Source organism: Octopus bimaculoides, chromosome 1 (genome assembly GCF_046866305.1).
Source record: "Octopus bimaculoides isolate indiv1 chromosome 1, ASM4686630v1, whole genome shotgun sequence".
NCBI classification, from domain to species: Eukaryota; Metazoa; Mollusca; class Cephalopoda; order Octopoda; family Octopodidae; genus Octopus; species Octopus bimaculoides.
In genome coordinates, this window is record NC_142928.1 from 167,759,462 (window position 1) to 167,780,130 (window position 20,669).

Consider the following 20,669-nt stretch of genomic DNA (forward strand, 5'->3'; position numbering starts at 1 on the left):
ATTGGCCTGAGGCTATGGTAGAAAACATGTTGTGGGACTAAACCTAAGTTCATGTAATTGTGAAGCAAACTTCTTAACTACACAGTTAACATCTTTGAGAAAGGGCTTCCAATATAGTTCCAGGTTGACCAATGCTTTATGATTGAATTTGATAAAAGGAAACTCTACAAAGCTTGTTGTGTGTGTGTGTGTGTGTGTGTGTGTGTAATATATACACATGTCTATATATGTATAGGCCCGTAGCATGACTGTGTGGTAAGAAGTTTACTTCCCAACCACATGGTTCCAGATTCAGTTCAATTATACGACTATTTGGTTATTCAGGATTGGATTTGATAGATGGAAACTGAAAGAATCTTGTCATATATATATATATATATATATATATATGGGAGAATTTTCGAAAAAACAACAGACGAAGACAGGTGGATGTATTAGTTTAACACTCGGGAATAGAGAAAGTCTTTGATGTTGTCCTCCATCACTGCTTGTTAATCAGTGTTGAGTTGTTTACATCCCTGTAACATAGTAGTTTAGTAAAAGAAGCCAATAGAATAAGTACCAGGCTTAAAAAATGAGTGCAGGGTATTGATTTGTTTGAATAAACCCTACAGGGCAATGCCCCAGCATGTCTGCAGCTCAGTGACTGATACAAATAAAAGATTTATATATACTCTATAGTCATAAGCTGAACATAATGCTAGTCTAAGCTAGTGTACATCAAGGATAGTTAAAATAATAAGTTAAATCATATAACATTAAAAAAGGTTTATTTCCTTTATCGTTTTCATCTCCTCTTTTGCTATTCCCTAAGCACACCAACATAAACAGGCTCTGTTTTACATATTTTGCAATTTTTCTTTTTCACTTATACTAAATAATTGTTTAATTGTACTTTTGGCACAAGATTTGATCTGCCGTCATGTATTTAAGCTGAAAAAAAATTGTAATCCTGACCCTAACAAGAGTTGTCTCTGTTATCAATCGTATTTGTTTCAAAATGTTTCACCATACATTTACATACAGCTTGGTTGCTAATGGTCCATTTCCTTATCCATTTTCATTACAACAGAGACTGAAATGCAGCATAATGGACTGTCTGTGTCCAAAGTTGATGTACAATAATATAAATTATGTTGGAAAATAGTAAATGTAATGTTTATGTATATCCACTATATGTATAGTGTTTTGAGCCATCCCTATGACTGACATTACTACAATGCATTGTATGTTGTTGTTATTAGTATTAATTCAAAGGTAGTGAGCTGGCAGAATCGTTAGCACGCTGGACAAAATGTTGAGCAGCATTTCGTCTATCTTTATGTTCTGAGTTCAAATTCCACCAGGGTTGACTTTGCCTTTCATCCTTTCAGGATCAATAAATTAAGTACCAGTTGCATACTGGGGTCGATCTAATCGACTGCCCCCTCCCCCAAATTTCAGGCTTTGTGCCTTTAGTAGAAAGGATTCATCATCATCATCATCATTGTTTAACGTCTGCTTTCCATGCTAGCATGGGTTGGACAATTTGACTGAGGACTGGCGAACCAGGCTCCAATCTGATCTGGCAGAGTTTCTACAGCTGGATGCCCTTCCTAACACCAACCACATGTCTAGGGGCCAACCCTCATCTTAGTCCTATACACTTTTGAAAGAGGGTCATCTATTTGACCCATAACTGGGGCTCTTCTCAGATATTACCACTCTGGACTAAAGCAGACAGGAGAGTAGTAATAACTAAGGGTAACTCTACACTCCCCAAACTCCTAAAGTCTCAAGCTGGAGCATCACTGCTGGATCCAATTTACTGTCTTGCCCAGCACAAAATCCTCGAGTAGCAGCAGCAAAAACTAATGCATTGATGGCACATAAGTCAATCATGATGAACGGTTATAAATCTTTCCTTTACATGGTTGATAGTCCTGCTCACTGGATTCTTTACATATAAACAAACAAATCTAAACTTAGTTATACATGAACAAATTCAACTTGAATAAAGAAACAGAAGCAAGGACATTTACAATACCAGAATGTATGAATGTAGGAAATTGTCGAAGGAGGAGACCCAGGAAGACATGGGACAAAGGCTGATCTCAAGACACTGAGACTTACAAAGGAGATGACTAAGGACTGAGGTATCTGGCACACTGCTGTACTTGAGAAGACTCCATCCACCACAGCAGAATTGACATCAGTGCTTGTTCCACATAAAAAGCACTCATGCTGGTGGCATGTTAAGATTGGTGCTGGTGCTACATAAAATGCACCCAGCACACTCTGTGGAGTGTTGGTGTTAGGAAGTGCATCCAGTTGTAGAAACCCTGCCAGGACAGACAATGGAGCCTGGTATGACCCCTGACCTTACCAGCTCTAGACAAGCTGTCCATCCCATGCCAGTATAGAAAACAGACATTATTATTATAATGAAGAAGAAGAAAAAGAAGCCATTACAACTAGATGCAGTGAATAGAATAGCCACAATTCCTACAATATAAATGATAAATGATAAATGTTGCCTGCATGGCATATCTTCAGGAGCATTGCTCTACATTATATTTCAGTGGGCCATACTAACTCTTGTCAAAGTATAGCTAGAGACACACTAACATATGAAGCTGTTCAACATACAAGTAACCACCCAATTTTACTCCTTCACTAAAAGGTCTGTGTTAGTAATATGAGCATCTACTTGTCATAGATATCAGCAATGCAAAAATTCTACAGAACTACAGTATATAACATCCTGTTTTTTATATATATATATATATATATATATATATATATATCAAAGCAACTAGTTATTTATTATTGATGTGTTAAACACATGACATCCTTTTCTATCACAACAACGATTAATTGTTAATGCACAATAGTATTTATCTATTGTAGTAGAACAAGTCTTAGCCAACACTGCATACGTAATCAAATATCCTGGATATATGTAAACAATTGTTTATACAATTTCTCCATGGACAGAGGATGGACCCTGAAGAGCTGGTCCAAACAGAACCAAAATCAGTTGGGCTAATCCCTCCTTATTCCACCTGCTGTGAGATTATATAGATACTGTAAGCAAATTACAGGGTGGAAGTGCTAAGCAGTGATGTGTATAAATACAAGGTTATTACTCCAAAATGCTTGCATCTCACAGTCTGGGTAGGTGGTGCTGCGAGTTGATTTTTATGTATTTACACCATTTGTCTACAGCAGGGGTTCTCAACCATTTTAATCTATGGACCCCTTTGATTACTATTTTATTCTGCCCCTCCCTAGTTATTTAATGTTTAAAAACTAGTTTTATTGATACTTCTTTCAAAATTATTGTTTTGTTATTCACACATTAACTTGTGTAGGTTAAACCCTGTAAAACATTAGAGAAAGAAACCTAGCTGTTACTTGTCACATATACTAATACATGCATCTAAAGTAAAATTTATTCATGGGCCCTTAAAATACTATTGTGGATGCCCAATTTACTACTTTGTTGCGTGGACCCCACAAAATCTTATATGGACTCCAGTTGAGAACCACTGGTCTAAAGCGAGAAATTTTCTCCTTGACAAAACACGTTGAATGGCTTTCTTATGGGTTCAACTATGCCCCAAGCATATTTGAACTGGTAATAAAGTTTGTGTGTATAGATATTGGTTTCTATTTACATTTTATTACACAAGTAGTGTCAGCTAAGACATTTATTACTACAATAGATATACACTGTGGTACATTTATATTATATGAAAATAAAAATAATAACAGTATATATAAAGGTATACAGAAGTGAGTTAAAAATTTGAGGAATTACACCAATTCATCATTTGAATTAAAAAAACATTATGGCAGCTAAGGAGTATGTGTATCATCCCATTGTAATTAACACTACTGGAGGAATACTCAACCATTTCTATAAATATAGTGCCAAATTACCTATAAGGTGAGACATAGACACATTCCAGAAAATACTAAGTTATATGAGCTGTAGATATTAAGGCTTTCTTACACATGGTATTTATTAACCTTGAACATTTAATGTGTGTTTTCAAAGATGTAGCTAATTCTTTTTGAAGAAGGAAGACACTTGATGCTATTTCTCAAACAAAGAAAAATGAAGATAATGATGATAATAATAATCCTTCTTATAACAGGTACAAGTCCTGAAATTTTTGGAGAGGAAATTAGTCCTTGACTGGTGCTTATTTCATCAACCTCAGAAGGACTAGAGGTAAAGCTGAGCTCAGAACATAAAGACAAACAATACACTGCTAAGCATTTTGTCTGGCATGCTAATGATTTTGCCAGCTCACCACAATAACAACAACAACGTCAATAATAATAAATGTCAAAAAATAGCAACTCAAAAAGTTAATCCTTTTGAAAGCATCTACTTGAAATTGTCTCTGGTTCTGTAATACAAAACCCATTTTTTAAAGTGTGCATATAAGTGTTCCAAATTTGAATCCTCCCATAATAATTTTATTCATGAACATTTCATTATGTTCCAAATACCAGCTTAGTAATAACTAATTTATTTTACTAAATCTCTCCAAATTTTGATTATTTTCAAAATGAATTAATATGGTCGCAAAAACAGATCACTCTTATTCTAAAGAAATGTGTCTTGCCTATAAGATAAGACTTTCTGATGACAAGGATTATTTTCAAAGTAAGGATATCTTATCTAGTTACAAATCTAAAGTAATTCAAAAGAGAAGACATAGTCAGCCAAAACAACCATAGTACATTACTAGTTTTACAATGTTTTGCACATGAAGTGAGGTCATCAGGTTACTGCTGAAGATTTCACTTGCATGACATATTTAGAGAAAATCACACTCACATGCTTCTTGAAGCTTAAAGATCATGGAGATATTTATTTCAACTGAATTCTACAAATGAATGAAATATTTACACAATATACACAATCTATATAGGTGTAGATGTGTCTGTGGTAAGAAGCTTGCTTCCCAACCTGGGTTCAGTCCCACTATGTGGCACCTTGGGCACGTGTCTCCTACTATAGGCTTGGGCTAACCAAAGCTTTGTGAGTGGATTTGGTAGATGGAAACTGAAAGAAGCCCGTCATGTATGTATATATATATGTGTGTGTCTGTGGTTGTCCTTACCTCCATCATTTGACAACCAATGTTGGTGTGTTTATGTCCCCAAAACTTAGTGGTTAGGCAAAAGAGACCGATAGAATTAGTACTAGGCTTACAAAGAATAAGTCCTGGGGTCGATTTGTTCGACTAAAGGTGGTGCTCCAGCATGGCCGCAGTCAATTGACTGAAACATGTAAAAGAGTAATGTCCCTGTTTTGTGTAGCAGTGATCTGCATCTCAACATGATACCTATTTACAGTTAGCTGAACTGAGCCACTAGAAGCTAAATATCTCTCTTGGAGAGACAGCACAGATCTAACAACTTGCTATGTGAAGTGTCAGGCATCTATCTTTTATCTTTTACTTGTTTCAGTCATTATGCTGGGGCACTACCTTGAATTTTTAGTCAAATGAATCGACCCCAGTACTTAATTTTGCTAAGCCTAGTGCTTATTCTATTGGTACCTTTTGCCAAACTGCTAAGTTACAGAGATGTAAGCACAGCAACACTGATTGTCAAGTGGTAGTGGTGGTGGGACAGACACAAAGACACACATACACATAGATATGATATATATATAAATATATATATATTGGGCCCCTTCGTACATTGGGCCTCACCGAGGCGATGACTACGGACCGAGACCTTTGGAAATGGGCTGTGCGTGAGAAGACCCGGCAAGCCAAGTAAGATCGTTGCCAGTGCCCCTGGACTGGTTCTTGTGCGGGTGGCACATGAGATGCACCATTTTGAGCGTGGCCGTTGCCAGTACCGCCTGACTGGCTCCTGTAGGATTTTCGAGCGAGATCGTTGCCAGTGCCCCTGGACTGGCTTGTGCGGGTGGCACATAAAAGACACCATTTCGAGCGTGGCCGTTTTCGTGCGGGTGACACGTAAAAGCACCCACTACACTCTCTGAGTGGTTGGCGTTAGGAAGGGCATCCAGCTGTAGAAACTCTGCCAAATCAGACTGGAGCCTGGTGTTGCCATCCGGTTTCACCAGCCCTCAGTCAAATCGTCCAACCCATGCTAGCATGGAAAGCGGACGTTAAACGATGATGATGATGATGATGATATATATATATATATGTGTGTGTGTATATACAAAAGGTTTCTTTCAGTTTCTGTCTACCAAATCCACTCATAAAGCTCTGGTCAGCCCAGGGCTATAAGTACAAGATACTTGGCCAAGGTGCCATGCAGTGGGACTGAACCCGAAACCATGTGGTTGGGAAGCAAGCTTCTTACCACACAGCTATGCCTGCACCTAAGTAAGTGAAGATTGTTTTGCTGATGAGGTCAGAATAAAACCAAAACATGTCTGAAGTTATCTATTGCTGGAAAAATAAAAATAAATATTTCTCATTTAGCAATACTCATTATTTTTTTTTACCTTTCTTTCACTGCATATATTATTTTAGTTAGGTTTTTAAACTCCATTCATTAAAAACATTAATTCTATTTTCACTTGAGTTTAATTTACCGACCTCAGGGTAGTGTTTTTCATGCAAGTGGTGGGGAATTAAGGATTGGAAAGGCCCTCCCTGACAAATTGCCATGTTTGATACAATTAAGGTGTTTAAACTTTTCCTAAGTCATGTCAATGAGAGCAAACTTCATGGGTGTAAAGTATATTTTGTTTTCTCAATTAATAAAGAAGTGGGAGGAAGAGCAAAAAAAAAATTCACTAATCTTTTGTGGGTTTCTGGTATTTGTCAGTTTGAGAATAACTGTCTGAGAAGGGAGAAACATGAAAGGAATTGTCATCTCTGACAGAATTTAAACAAAGGTGTTTGAAGTAGATGCCAAAACATTGAGTGCTATTCTATCATTCCACTCAACTCCCTTGCCATCTTTTAACCACAGAATGATTATTACTTTTTTTATTCTCTTCCCATCTCTGTCTCTCTCTCTCCCTCTCCATTTCTCTCACTCTCACTCACTCTTTCTTAGTTTCTGTCTTTCTTTGAGCAGTAGGAAGGGTGAGCATTTTTTTAGAAAATAGGTATTTGTGTGTTAAAGCTACCTGCTTGTCTTAAACATGAAGGAATGTGTAAAGAATTCTTGTAATTGTATTATGATATATATATATATATATATATATATATATATATATATATATATATATATACACACACACACATACACACTCAGTGAACTACAATGTTGTTGCTATTGATGTTATTGTTCTTTTATATTATTTGTAACTAAAACAATTGCTAGGAACGTCACATGTGTTTGAAAGTCTTTCAGTCTCCTTTGGTTAATTACTATAATATCTCCTGTCTTAAATACAGTGTGTTAAAATGTTTGTGACTTGTTTGGTTGCTGGTGAGTATGCAAGTCTCACTCATGCTCAAAGCCAATTAGATTTTTGCATAAATTTTTTTTTAGAAAAGCACAATTAGGAATAATACATATAGATATAAAGCTTACATACGTAATTAGTGTCAAGCATACATAGGAGAAATGAATAAAAACAGAAAATGCAATGAATGTAGCTGTGTCAAAGAGTCATTCATATTAACCATTTTAGAATGCACAATAGCTGTTATCTTTTATCCTTTACTTGATTCATTCATTGGACTACTGCCATGCAGGGGCACCACCTTGAAGGGTCTTAGTAAGTCTGGTACTTATTCTATTGGCTTTTTACTGAATCACAAAGTTATGGAGACATTATCAAACCATCACGGGTTAACCAAGCAATGGGAAGGGTGAGAAATACAGAAACACACACACTAATATATACATGTATGTATATATGTATGTATGTACATACAAGGGTGTGCTGAAAAGTTCATGGCTTTAAGGGTATTGTGAAAGGCATGGTTGGAGGCCTGATTTTCTGAGTTCTTTTAGTAAAACTGAAGGACCACTGCAATAAGCGTGTGAAGAATATATTGAGTAAAATCATAATTAGCTAATCTTCCTGTATTTTCTTTTATCCAAAGCCAGGAACTTGTATGTGTATATATATATGTGTGTGTATCATCATCATCATCATCATCATCGTTTAACGTCCGCTTTCCATGCTAGCATGGGTTATATATATATGTATATATATATGAGGGGGTGCTGGAAAGTTCCTGGATTTAAGGGTATCATGAAAAGCCTGGTTGGAAGCCCAGCCTTCTGAGTTCTTTTACGGGGCTTAGAAAAACTGAAGGAGCACTGCAATAAGTATGTGAATCTGAGAAAGGAATATATTGAATAGAAACATAATTAACTGATCCTCCTGTATTTTCTTTTACCCAAAGCCATGAACTTTCATCACCCCCTCATGTGTGTGTGCTTCCACATCATTTCTATCTACCAATTCATTTACAAGGTATTGGTTGGTCTTAAGCTATAGTAGAAGACACTTGCCCAAAGTGCAGAATAGTGGGATTGAACCTGAAACCACATGGTTTGCAAAGTGATCTTCTCAACATCCTATGTGAATATACAGTTTTTGATTGTTCTTAAATGGTTTAAACATCTGTTGCATGATGTAAATGGCTCAGTTTCAATATAAAGGCTCAGATCAAGTCACTTGTAAAAAGTGACTCAGTTTCAATATATAGGCTCAGATTAAGTCACATGTAAAACACATACAACCATGTAATAAATGGGAAAATGCACACATAAAAAGAAAGAAAAAAATTGACTAAATTTGGTTCTGTTGAAAGTCTTTAATAAAGAACTGACTCAAAGACATACTCTATATTTGAACTTTGCTTTGCAGCCATATGATCTTAGGTTTAGGCGTATTGTGTTGCATCATGGACAAGTGTTTTCTACTGTTGCCTTAGGTCAGCCAAAATAGTGTGAATAGAATTAGTAAATGGACAACTGCATGGAAATGGAAGCCTGTTGTGCGTGTGTGCAAGTGTATGAAAATTGTCATTTGCAAGGAAGCTTGCTTCCTAGCTACGTGGTTTGGGGTTCAGTTCCACTGCATTGCGCCTTGGGCAACTGTCTTCTGCTATAGCCTCAGGCTGATTGAAGCCTTGTGATTGAATTTGGTTGGCAGAAGTTTCCGTCATCTGTGTATATGCATGTGTAAGTGCTTGTGCCCCCTATCAGAGAGGAGGAAAATTTCTCACTTGAAACCCTCTTATTGAAAAGTCAGTGTTCTTATGTGCACTTTCTCACTGAATATTATGTCCCATAACTTTGTACACTGGAAATAGTGGAATAAAGGCTCTCTTATGTGTGAAACAGGAAAGGGTTGTCAACAGAAGGAGTATCCAGCTATTAAATGCTGACTCAAATATGGTCCTGCATTTGAGGCCAGGGAAATGGGTAATATTTAGTTCTCATGTACAATGCTCACCCCCCTATTTTCAAGATGTAAAATCTGGAGAAAAGAGTACATGAATAAATACAATATTTGACAAATGGTTCATGAGTCTTGATGACATTTTTGTATGTTTCTGGGATTAATACATTCTTCGTTGTCTCAGTTCATCGTTCTGCTTCAAAAATTGAATATCACTACCTCTTATCATGGACTGTCAATAATAATAATAATGGTTTCTAACATCAGTAAGGCAGGAAACAGTTGTTTAATTGAAGTGTGAAATTTCTTCAGTGGCAGTAATGTGGTGGTGTAATAATTGACTGGTACTCATTTTATCAAAACTTGGCAAGGTTTGAAGTTGATACATTGTTTGGCAGTCTAACAATTGTGGAACTTGCCATCATAACTTTAGCAATTATATATGCAAATTTTCAGTAAAGACATAATAAACTAAATTACTGCTTGCTAGATTTAGTGTCCCACCCAAAGACTAATTTCTACATGTGTTGAAAAGAATTATTTCTGCTTATACAAATAAGAAGACTGGCACAGATTACAGACTAAACTTTGATTATTTAATATATATTATCTCTCTCTTGTTTTATTTCTTTAGATGCCTGAAGAGGAGGCATTTGCAGTGTTGGTAACACTGATGCAAGAATACCGGTTACGAGAACTTTTTAAACCCAGTATGGCAGAGCTGGGTTTGTGTATGTACCAATTAGAATGCATGATTCAGGTAAATAAGAAAATGTTGGTTCTGTATGATATCTTGTGTACATTCATGACACTCTTTGACGTTTTTTTATAATCAATTTTGGCGAACTCTAAAAGAATATATACTGTATAATTCTCTACTGCTTTTATTATTTATTCTTTCTATTGTCTCAAATTTTGGGCTGCACTATTCCAGATATGTTAATGGAACTTTGGTTGCTAGTCTTAAATGATTTTTTTATGTTTTTATCTGAAGCAGAAACCTAACTCTTACAATGTAATTTTGGTCACATAAAGGATGTAGAATCACTTAGAGATGTATAAAAAAATTGTTGGACCAAGCATTGTAGGAGTGTGATTGCCAGAGATGTATAGTTTACTTAATGTGTTTTTTTTTCTTGTTATACAACTGATTAGAGTTAAATAGAGCCCATAGAAAGCCAACATTCTTATGCTTGATATGTAGAAATATCAGATGTGTCAGTAAGGATAATTTAGATTTTAGTTTTGAATTTGACTCCTTTGGTAACTGGATAAATATGCAAAAATGTTATAGTCTTGTTATAGCCTTCAGTTTTGAATTACAATTTCACTATAGTATGTGTCAAACAACAGACCAATCAATAAATTTAGTAAGATATGTACCACACATATATTAAGGATACAAATAATTCTAAATTATAGATTGAACAAGAATGTCATTTACCAAGTGTTCAATAGCAAATGCTACAACATTGCACTTTTGGTTGGTATTTGCAATGATGAGTCTATAACTCAAACTTCTAGCATGAAATTGGTAGGTAACTGACTGATTTAGACAGACTTAAATTTGAAAATAAACTATTTTAACAGTATTGTTTGTTAAATCAAAGATGTGTAGCAGTTAAGGTGTCAGAATACTTTCTCAAGGATGTGATTAAGATGTCGGAATACTTTCTGGGAAAAACACTTCACTCTTCTTTTTATATTATTTTAAGCGGCATCTGCATTTGGTGATCCTGCCAGTGCAGAGGCCACTTAAAAAGCATCCTGTCCACACTGTAAAGTGGTTGGCATTTGGAAGGGCATCCAGCTGTAAAATCCATGCCAAAACTGACCTCGCCTGTGCTGGTGCCATGTAAAAAACACTCAGCTCACTTTGTGGAGTGGTTGGTGTTAGGAAGAGTATTCAACTGTAAAAACTGTGCCAAAACAGACACAGAAGTATTGTGCAGGCTCCTGCCTGGCCAGTTCCTGTCAAACTGTTCTTCCCATGCCAGCATGGAAGGAGGACATTAAATGATGATGATGATAGGAATAACTATGAAATCATTTTGAAAGGTATCCTATCACAGACCAGCATCCTAACTAAGCTAGCCACTTAAAGTCAAGAAAACACAGCTAAGTACTACTAGCCTCCAAAAATTCCTCTAAGGCTTAGAAAAAATTTACCCTTTCTTTTTATAAACAACCATCTGGTTACAGAATATTCTGAACTGAATTTTTTTGTTTTGTTGTGTAACTCTCAATTATCTCTGATTAAACAGACTTAGTGATAGAATATGATTTGAAGAAGATTTGGTTATTTCATTAGCTCAATCAATTACAGAGACAATTCCTCATTAGCTCCTGTTAAATAAAATCTAAGAATTTGCAAGTTCAATAAGTTGGATTGTAATGAGGAGTGGAGAAGTCTGGCTTGTTTTGTTAATAAAAGTGGGTGAATGCCTGTATATCTGTGTTTGGGAAATGAGTGCATATGTACCTGCATCAGTGTGGGTGTGTAAATCTTTGGTTTGAATTAAAAACAGAATGTCTAAAAATGTTAATCTATCTTCTCATTTTTTTTAAAGGAACTACTACCAAATCTTCACATCCATTTCCAAACGCAAGGATTTCACACATCTATGTATGCATCCTCTTGGTTCCTGACATTATTTGCCACTAGCTTACCATTATCACTGGCTTGTCGAGTCATGGATCTGTTTATCTCCGAGGTAATATTTACAGTTTATTATTACTTTTACACCTGTATCCTTACAGCCTACATTGGTTTGCAATGAATACTTTCAAGTTTACTCCTTAAGACACAATAAATTTTTCAATATAATTTAAATATCAATGTCTCTTCTAAATGTGAGTAGCTCTGCAGCTCCTCCACAAGAACCTACTCTGTTCCTCACCTTCTCTCATATATTGGTTACACATTTTGGCACAAGGCCAGGAATTTCGTGAGTGGAAGTAAGTCAATTATATTGATCCCAGAGTTCGACAGATACTCATTCTATGGATCCCCAAAAGGATGAAAAGCAAAGTCAATCATGGCAGAATTTGAACTCAGAACATAAAAGACAGACAAAATGCTGCAAAGCATTTTGCCCGACAGGCTTATGATTCTGCCAGCTCGCCACCTTAATCCCTTCTCTCATATAGTAACATCTCATTCCCTAACATGAAGCCGACTCCCAACTCACTCGAGGTTCTTAGTCTTGCAAGCTGCATGATGACCTCAGTAATGCTGGTGATATGAAAAAACAGCCAGTATATGCTGTAAAATGAGTGGTGTTAGGATGGGCATCCAGCTATACAAACCATGCCAAAACAGACACCGGAGTACAAAGCAGTCCTTGGGCCCATCAGATCCTGTCAAACCATTGCCAGCCTGGAATGTGTATTCTAAATGATGATGATGCCAGGGGAAAATTAAAATTATAATCTGCATATTATATTGAAACTGAAAAATTAGATATTAACATGATTGTTTGTTATCTGAGACTGTGGTTGTGAGATGTATTTCACTTTACATATGGTGGTCAAGAGTGAGTTTAAACGTTACTTTAACATTACAAAAGGAAGGTAACTGGGTGTGCCTGATTAACAAGTTCCTATTTTAGCATTCAGTGTAAGTGATTAACAAATAGAAGGCTATTCAATTGCATACATAATATCTCGAACAGAGATTCTCCCCCACCGCCTCAAATTTCTTTCCAAGGGTGGAGTACAACAAAATTGTTAAAACATCAGACAAAATGCCTTGCTGTATTTAGTTACGGCTCTTTACATTCATAGTTAAAATTCTACCCAAGTCTTTTTTTTTCTTTTCCTTTTTTTTTTTTTTTTTAAGGCTTTCATTCTTTCAGGTTGATATATATAGCACCAGCCAAGTAGTGGGTCGATGTAATCGACTAGCTTCCCTCCCTAAATTTCTGTGTCTATATTGTGTCTATATTAGAAACATTTATTATTACGTATTAAAGACGGCGAGGTGGCAGAATCGTTAGCACGCCTGCTAAAATGCTTTGCGGCATTTCATCCGTCTTCACGTTCTGACTTCAAAATCCGTCGAGGTCGCAATAAAATAAATACCAATTGAATACCGAGGTCGATGGAATCGACTTACCCATTACCCCCTAAATAATTGGCCCTGTCCCAAAATTTGAAATCATTGTTACGTATTAGATAAATAGGAAATAGATTAAGCCTGATTCTCTCCCTTACATAAAATGACTGAATCAGTCACAACGGATAATAGTTTCCAAAATTCTTTATACACTATAATTTACTGCAGATCGGTCTGTCACCTCAAGCAACTAAAAATATAGTTTTATATGTAAATTCGATGTGAAAAAAGGAGTTGTTTCGTATAAATATTCTTGGAAAAAACATCAGTTTGTGTGATATAAATTTTAAATTACTGACTAATACGGTTTGTAATCCAACACCTTATCATGCCTCTACGACTTATCTCCCTTAGATCTTAGCCGTTGTAACCATTGGTGTATTTCTTGCTTTTAGAATTGTTACTGTTTTTGTCTTTACCTCGTCAGCTGAGCATAGATTTCACCGTACTTATCGCAGTGGTGATGAGAGAATCACCAAGTAGATGTACAATATTGTACATTTCTACTCTCATAGAACATCATTCAAAACCACTAAATATTAGGCCTATCCTTCACACTTCAGTATTTCATATTTATTTTACCCCATAAAGTTATCTTCAACAGTTAAAATATAAACAGCATTTGTAGCAATAGCTGCAATAGTCTGCCAAGACATGCGCGAACATCGTATACATATCACCGAAAAAAAATTTCTTTGTATGTTTAGTTTTGTTGTAATTTTTTTTTTTTTAATCTATGAAGTTATGAATAATACAGAGAATTTTATTTTATTAATTGTAGGGTATGGAAATTGTCTTTCGAATTGGGATGGCTATTCTTCAAATGAGTCAAGAAATATTGATGTCATTAGATATGGAGGGAATGCTGAAGGTAACATCAGTTTGTGTTTTGTTTTTATTGTGTTTTTTTTAATAGAATTACTTGTTTCTCCTTAGCTTTCATAGATGGCTGGATTGATACATCAGCTCACTAGTTTTGTTTTAGAAAGATGACAGGACTGAACTCTTCAAGAACATCTTTATAGTTTTTGTATCGTATAAAAATGATTCCATCTTCTTTAGTCTGTTGCTTTCCTCTCTAAGATGATTAAATTGTGAAACACTCCTTGAATTAAAGTTACTCAACAAAGATAAAAATTTCTTTTAAGTGACTGTGTGGTAAGTAGCTTGCTTACCAACCACATGGTTCCAGGTTCAGTCCCACTGCGTGGCACCTTGGGCAAGTGTCTTCTACTATAGCCTCGGGCCGACCAAAGCCTTGTGAGTGGATTTGGTAGACGGAAACTGAAAGAAGCCTGTCGTATATATGTATATATATATAGATATATATATGTGTGTCTGTGTTTGTCTCCCCACCATCGCTTGACAACCGATGCTGGTGTGTTTACGTCCCCGTAACTTAGCGGTTCGGCAAAAAGAGACCAATAGAATAAGTACTAGGCTTACAAAGAATAGGTCCTGGGGTCGATTTTCTCAACTAAAGGCGGTGCTCCAGCATGGCCACAGTCAAATGACTGAAACAGGTAAAAGAGTAAAAGAGTAATCATTTCCAAGATTTCAGAGTTATGAAAGAGTGATCTGAGTAAAGTATTGCAGTTTGCTTTCAGTAAATGAAGTTGGGTCAGTGACTCAATATGCCATATTCTCTCTTCTCACTCTCTGTATGTACTCTGTTAAAAATATAAGATCTTTGCATTGTGAAATACCCTGGGAAATGTATTTTGGAATCAAAAGCTCAGCCCTAAACATTATAGTTTGACAATTAGTAAAATAGTAAAAAAAATCCTGTATCACTTTAAATATAGTTCACAGTCTCTTTAAAATTAAAGTATGTTTAGCCATCATCATCATCATCATCATCATCGTTTAACGTCCGCTTTCCATGCTAGCATGGGTTGGACGATTTGACTGAGGACTGGTGAAACCGGATGGCAACACCAGGCTCCAGTCTAATTTGGCAGAGTTTCTACAGCTGGATGCCCTTCCTAACGCCAACCACTCAGAGAGTGTAGTGGGTGCTTTTACGTGTCACCCGCACGAAAACGGCCACGCTCGAAATGGTGTCTTTTATGTGCCACCCGCACAAGCCAGTCCAGGGGCACTGGCAACGATCTCGCTCGAAAATCCTACGGGAGCCAGTCAGGCGGTACTGGCAACGGCCACGCTCCTTCAACATTATTTTAACATCTGTTTGTCCTTGCTCGTAATTATATACGAGTTCAGCATATTGCTATGCGTTTCAATCTTGCATCATTTTATCTGTAAGGTTTTAAGATTTAGACTCACTTACTTTCTTCTATATCTTCCACATATTTTCTTTACTTAGAGAAGCTCCACTACATACAACAGTTTTTAACCTAGCATATTTAATCTATTCATGTCAAGTGGCCATTCTAAAATAGTTGTCTCTCCTAATGCAAACTGTTTTTTCAGCTCACTTCTGACATGCTTTTAAGAAAGATAAATTCTGTGTCCAACAGATTTTGTTCACCCCATTTCTTTCTGGACTACTCTGATCTTCCCCATTCAATGTCTCTATTATATATCATTATTATGCATACAAAGAGAAGTAACAGATCCTTGAATTTCTTTTACCAATTTCTTAGTCTAGCTACTGGCACTAATTAGGTCACACAAGTTGAAAATGTAAACTACATCTAATAAATGGTTTGAACATCTCATGGACTTCATTTCATGAGTGCCCTTTATGATAGCCACCCTTTATATATATGTCTTCCTGTGGAAGAGGTAGATCCAGAGAGACCTGGGATGAGGTGGTGAAGCACAACCTTCGAATGCTGGGCCTCACGGAGGCAATGACAAGGGACAGAGACCTTTGTTTCCTAAAGTTTCTGCTGTATATTGTTCCTGTTGGTAACCTTGATTGGTAGACTTAAATCTATTACCTGGTTCACCACCATCACCTTGTCTTCCTTTACTGGAGCCTACTCTGTTGTAATAATTATTTTCTTTCTGTGAGAAAGAAGGAAATGTCTGTGACCTTCTTAAGCCCTTTTTAGACTGAAAGGAAAAGATTAAGTTCATACTATAACATTATTGTGGCTGCTGTTCTAAATAAATTTCTGTGGATTTATTGACTAGAGGGAACACATAAACAACTGAGTCTATTGTGAACACAATTTCTCAGGGGGCACATCATAAATATGTATTTTCTCAAATAGCCAAAACATTCATAAAATCTTCAACCAAAGGAAATGATAGCAAATACATAGGGAAAAAAAATCTGAGGATTTAACAACCAAACATAAATTCAACAAAAAATGGTTGTTGAGTATAAATGTAATATAAACTGGGCAAAATGTGTTCAAAGTATTTCAGCTAAGAAATATTCCAACTGAAGATAAATTTGAAAACAATTATAATAGCAGTTCATTTCTGTTACTGTAGCAACATAATCAATGCTGGAAATGAGTAACAAAGGTTTTTAGTTGCAATGGAGCTGTGGAGCTGAACTCTACTGTAAATACAACCATACTTTCTATGTACACAGGTGCACTAATAATATAAAGTGCATGAGCTGATCAGACAGTCATCAAAATGTGGTTCACATTTTCAATTATTTGCATGGCCTAGTTTGTATTAAATTTATAGTTAACATATTGTTGCTAGACTAAGAATGCTGGAGAAGAAATTCAGAGACTTGTTACTTCTGTTGGCATACATAATTGTGAGACATTGTATGAGAAAGATCAGTGAGGACCAGTGAAGTGAGCATGATCTTTTAAATGCATAACATTAATATATAATGAAAGCAGGTCACATGCCATCTGAAAGAGTAGCTCATACTAAAGGATGTAGGACAGACAACTATACTTTTACTTGTTTCAGTCATTTGACTGCCCATGCTGGAGCACCACCTTTAGTCAAACAAATCGATCCTAGGACTTTGCAAGCCTAGTACTTATTCTATCAGCCTCTTTTGCCAAACTACTAAGTTATGGAGCTGTAAACACGCCAGCATCAGTTGTCAAGCAATGTTAGGGAGACAAACACAGACACACAAACATATAAACACGCATACATAACGGGCTTCTTTCAGTTTCCGTCTACCAAATCCACTCACAAGGCTTTGGTCAGCCTGAGGTTATAGAGGAAGACACTTGCCCAAGGTGCCACACAGTGGGACTGAACCCGGAACCATGTGGTTGGTAAGCAAGGTACTTACCACACACCCACTCCTGCACCTAATATATATATATATATATATATATATATATATATATATATATATATATATATATAAAAACAAACTCATGCACCTGTCTGTATATTTTAAGAAGTATGTTTTCATCTTGTCAATGTGATGGAATAGAAATACTAAACTACTGGAAAAGTTGAAGTTTTACTTTTACTAAAAGAAAATATACCATTCTAGTGTTTCCTTTTTAGGACCAAATACATACCATATTTATGTCTTTTATATATAATTTTATTGGCCTTCTTTAAAAAAAGAAGGTACATGGCCATGATTGTAAGGTCATGAGTTTGATCCTTGGACACCAAGCAGCATGTTGTGTTCTGGAGCAAAGCACTTCATTTCACATTGCTCCACTTTACTCGGCTGAAAGCAAGTTCAAGCCAATGGCTGGGTCAAAAGTGAGATGTCTATGTCTACTTGTGTCTACATAAACACCTAAAATAAATAGTGAAAGTCTGGTACAAGTTACCAAGTCATACTCACAAGTAACTGCTAAGCTTATTGGTCTCCTTTACTGTTGAATTTAATCGCAAGTTGCACACAGTGGCTGATGTGCAACAGCCTAATTCATATTGAACCTTTTTTTCTTTTTTGTTAATGTATTAGTTGAAGTGTGGAGGCACATGGCTTAGTGGTTAGGGTGTCAGCATCATGATCGTAAGATTGTGGTTTCGATTCCTGGACCAGGTGACGCGTTGTGTTCTTGAGCAAAACACTTCATTTCACATTGCTCCAGTCCACTCAGCTAGCAAAAATGAGTAACGTTGCGATGGACTGGCGTCCACGTCCAGCTGGGGAACACGTACGCCATTGAAACCGGGAAACCAGGCCCATAAGCCTAGCTTGGCTTTAAAAGGGCGCATTTATTTATTTTTCTATTAGTTGAAGTAGGAAAGGCAACATTACAAGTTTTTATAGGGTTCCTGTGACTGTGGAGGGAAAGGAAATAAGATACCATGACTACTTGGTTATTGCAGTAACAAGTAGTACATTAATATGTGAGACTAAACTCAGACCATAGTCTTAGTCTAAATATCTGAACCAAAGTGGCTGCTATCTATGAACTTCAGGTTGTACCATGTGACAGGTAACCCTTTTAATACCAACCCACTTGAGAAATTTCCTGGTTCTATGACAAACTTCCTGATTTTAAAATGATTTAAATCAGAGTTATCCATGAATCCCTTTGATTACTATTTTATTCTGGAGGATCCCCATAGCCATTCAATGTTTAAAAACTAATTTTATAGAAACTCCTTTCAAAATTCCTATTTTGTTTTTTACACATTAACTTATGTGGATTGAACTATGTAAAATTAGAGAAAGAAACCTAACTGTTTCTTGCAATACATACCAATACATACATCTAAAGCAAAATTTTTTCAGGAGCCCTTAAGATACTATTGTGGATCCCTAATTTACTATTTTGTTGCACAGGCCCCCAAAAATCTTATATGAACCTTCAGGGGCCATATGAACCCCAGTTGAGAACCAATGATCTGAATGATCTAAATCGAAACTTTCTTTAAAAATTTCATGTTAATTTATGTTCCAAACACCAACTTAATAATGATAAAGTTTGTTTTACTAAATTTTGTATTTTCAAAATTAATTGAAACAAAGGCAGTGTATTCCAACAGAAATATTACAGAAAAGTTAACCAGTAGATACTTTCCTCAGTGATGGGGAATTTCCAAGACATTTGTATTTATAATATTTACATGAACTGAAACAAGTAATGATTTGTTTTCTTTCTATTTAAAGTTTTTCCAGAAAACTGTTCCTGCCATATATGAACAAGACCAAGAGAAACTTATTCATACTGCTTTTCTTATCAAATACAATGCCAAAAAAATGAAAAAGTAAGATTTTTCCTTCCTATATTTTCTCTGTTTATTTTTTAGCTCTTTCAGTATTCTGCTTCATCAATCTCTGGTTAGAATTACAGTTGTACTTCATGCACCCCGTAGCTTCAATTACCTCTATTGTTGTGTGTTTTTAATTAGAAACAGTAGTTCCTGAACCATAACCTTATTAACAGTTTAATCCAATGGAACAATTAATGACTTGGTTGCATTTCTAAGTAGGAAGCGGTGAGAAAGAGTGCAGTTGAATCTCAAATATTTGTACTCCTTCATCTAAAGTAATTCCAACTACATTTCCTAGAAGGTTACTACAGATGTTTGTAGCTCAGTGTATGGGCCCCTGCATCAGGTATATGCAGATTTGAAACTACTGGTATAACATGTCTGTCAAACTGCTGTGTAGCAACCTCTTGAATCCCAACAGGTCGTAATTCAAGTGCAGCGTTAGACTAATATTGTTGCAGTTACATGCATTCTACAATGTAAAATGTTCATGGCAAATTTCATGCATTTCATCAGCTGCAATGATTCTGTGTGCTTTCATTTTGATTGGTTAGTGTTGAGTTGGCTGAGTATGTTACATAAAGCAGTCATTCACAATAGTGTACTCCTTAAGGCTTTGAATTTGCGCTTTGTTGATTGTTTTTCTTCTTCTATCTACATAGTTTGTTTGTAAATTTACATAGTGCTTCAAGCCACAATCTCCATATTTCTGTTTACAGATGATTGAAATATTCTCTACATATACCAGTCTATGATAACTGTTTCCGACTGAATTTCCCTTGATTTGTAAAGTCTATCATACTTTAAACACAAAACCAAATTCCTTTGTGGCCAAGTTTGTGAAAGTAGTATCAATTTGCACATTTTTGTTGTAATAGTAGTTTCTTCTGACAAAGAATGAAACCACAGAATCTTGGGAGAGAGGAAAATGGAATGCAGTCACATTCATACCTTTCTAAATTACATGAATGACACGAGGGAAAAGTGAAATGACTTCAGCCATTGATCAGAACTAGTTCATAGTCAAGTCACTATGGAGGCCTCAATGCTGTCATTTAACATGTTAGAAGTAACAGCCAAATCTTTAAATCACTATCAGCTATA

At 36.0% G+C, this 20,669-nt stretch overlaps 1 protein-coding gene across 4 annotated transcripts in view; it reads left to right on the forward strand.

The window, feature by feature from the left end:
• Window positions 1–20,669, forward strand: part of LOC106869320 (EVI5-like protein) — a 304,412-nt gene that overhangs the window by 189,391 nt on the left and 94,352 nt on the right. For all 4 annotated transcript variants that reach the window (XM_014915019.3, XM_014915018.3, XM_014915020.3 and 1 more), the window contains 4 exons: window positions 9,996–10,121; window positions 11,932–12,075; window positions 14,260–14,349; window positions 19,462–19,559. In XM_014915019.3, coding sequence (XP_014770505.1) covers window positions 9,996–10,121; window positions 11,932–12,075; window positions 14,260–14,349; window positions 19,462–19,559 — 458 coding nt within the window. The remainder of the gene's footprint in view (window positions 1–9,995; window positions 10,122–11,931; window positions 12,076–14,259; window positions 14,350–19,461; window positions 19,560–20,669) is intronic.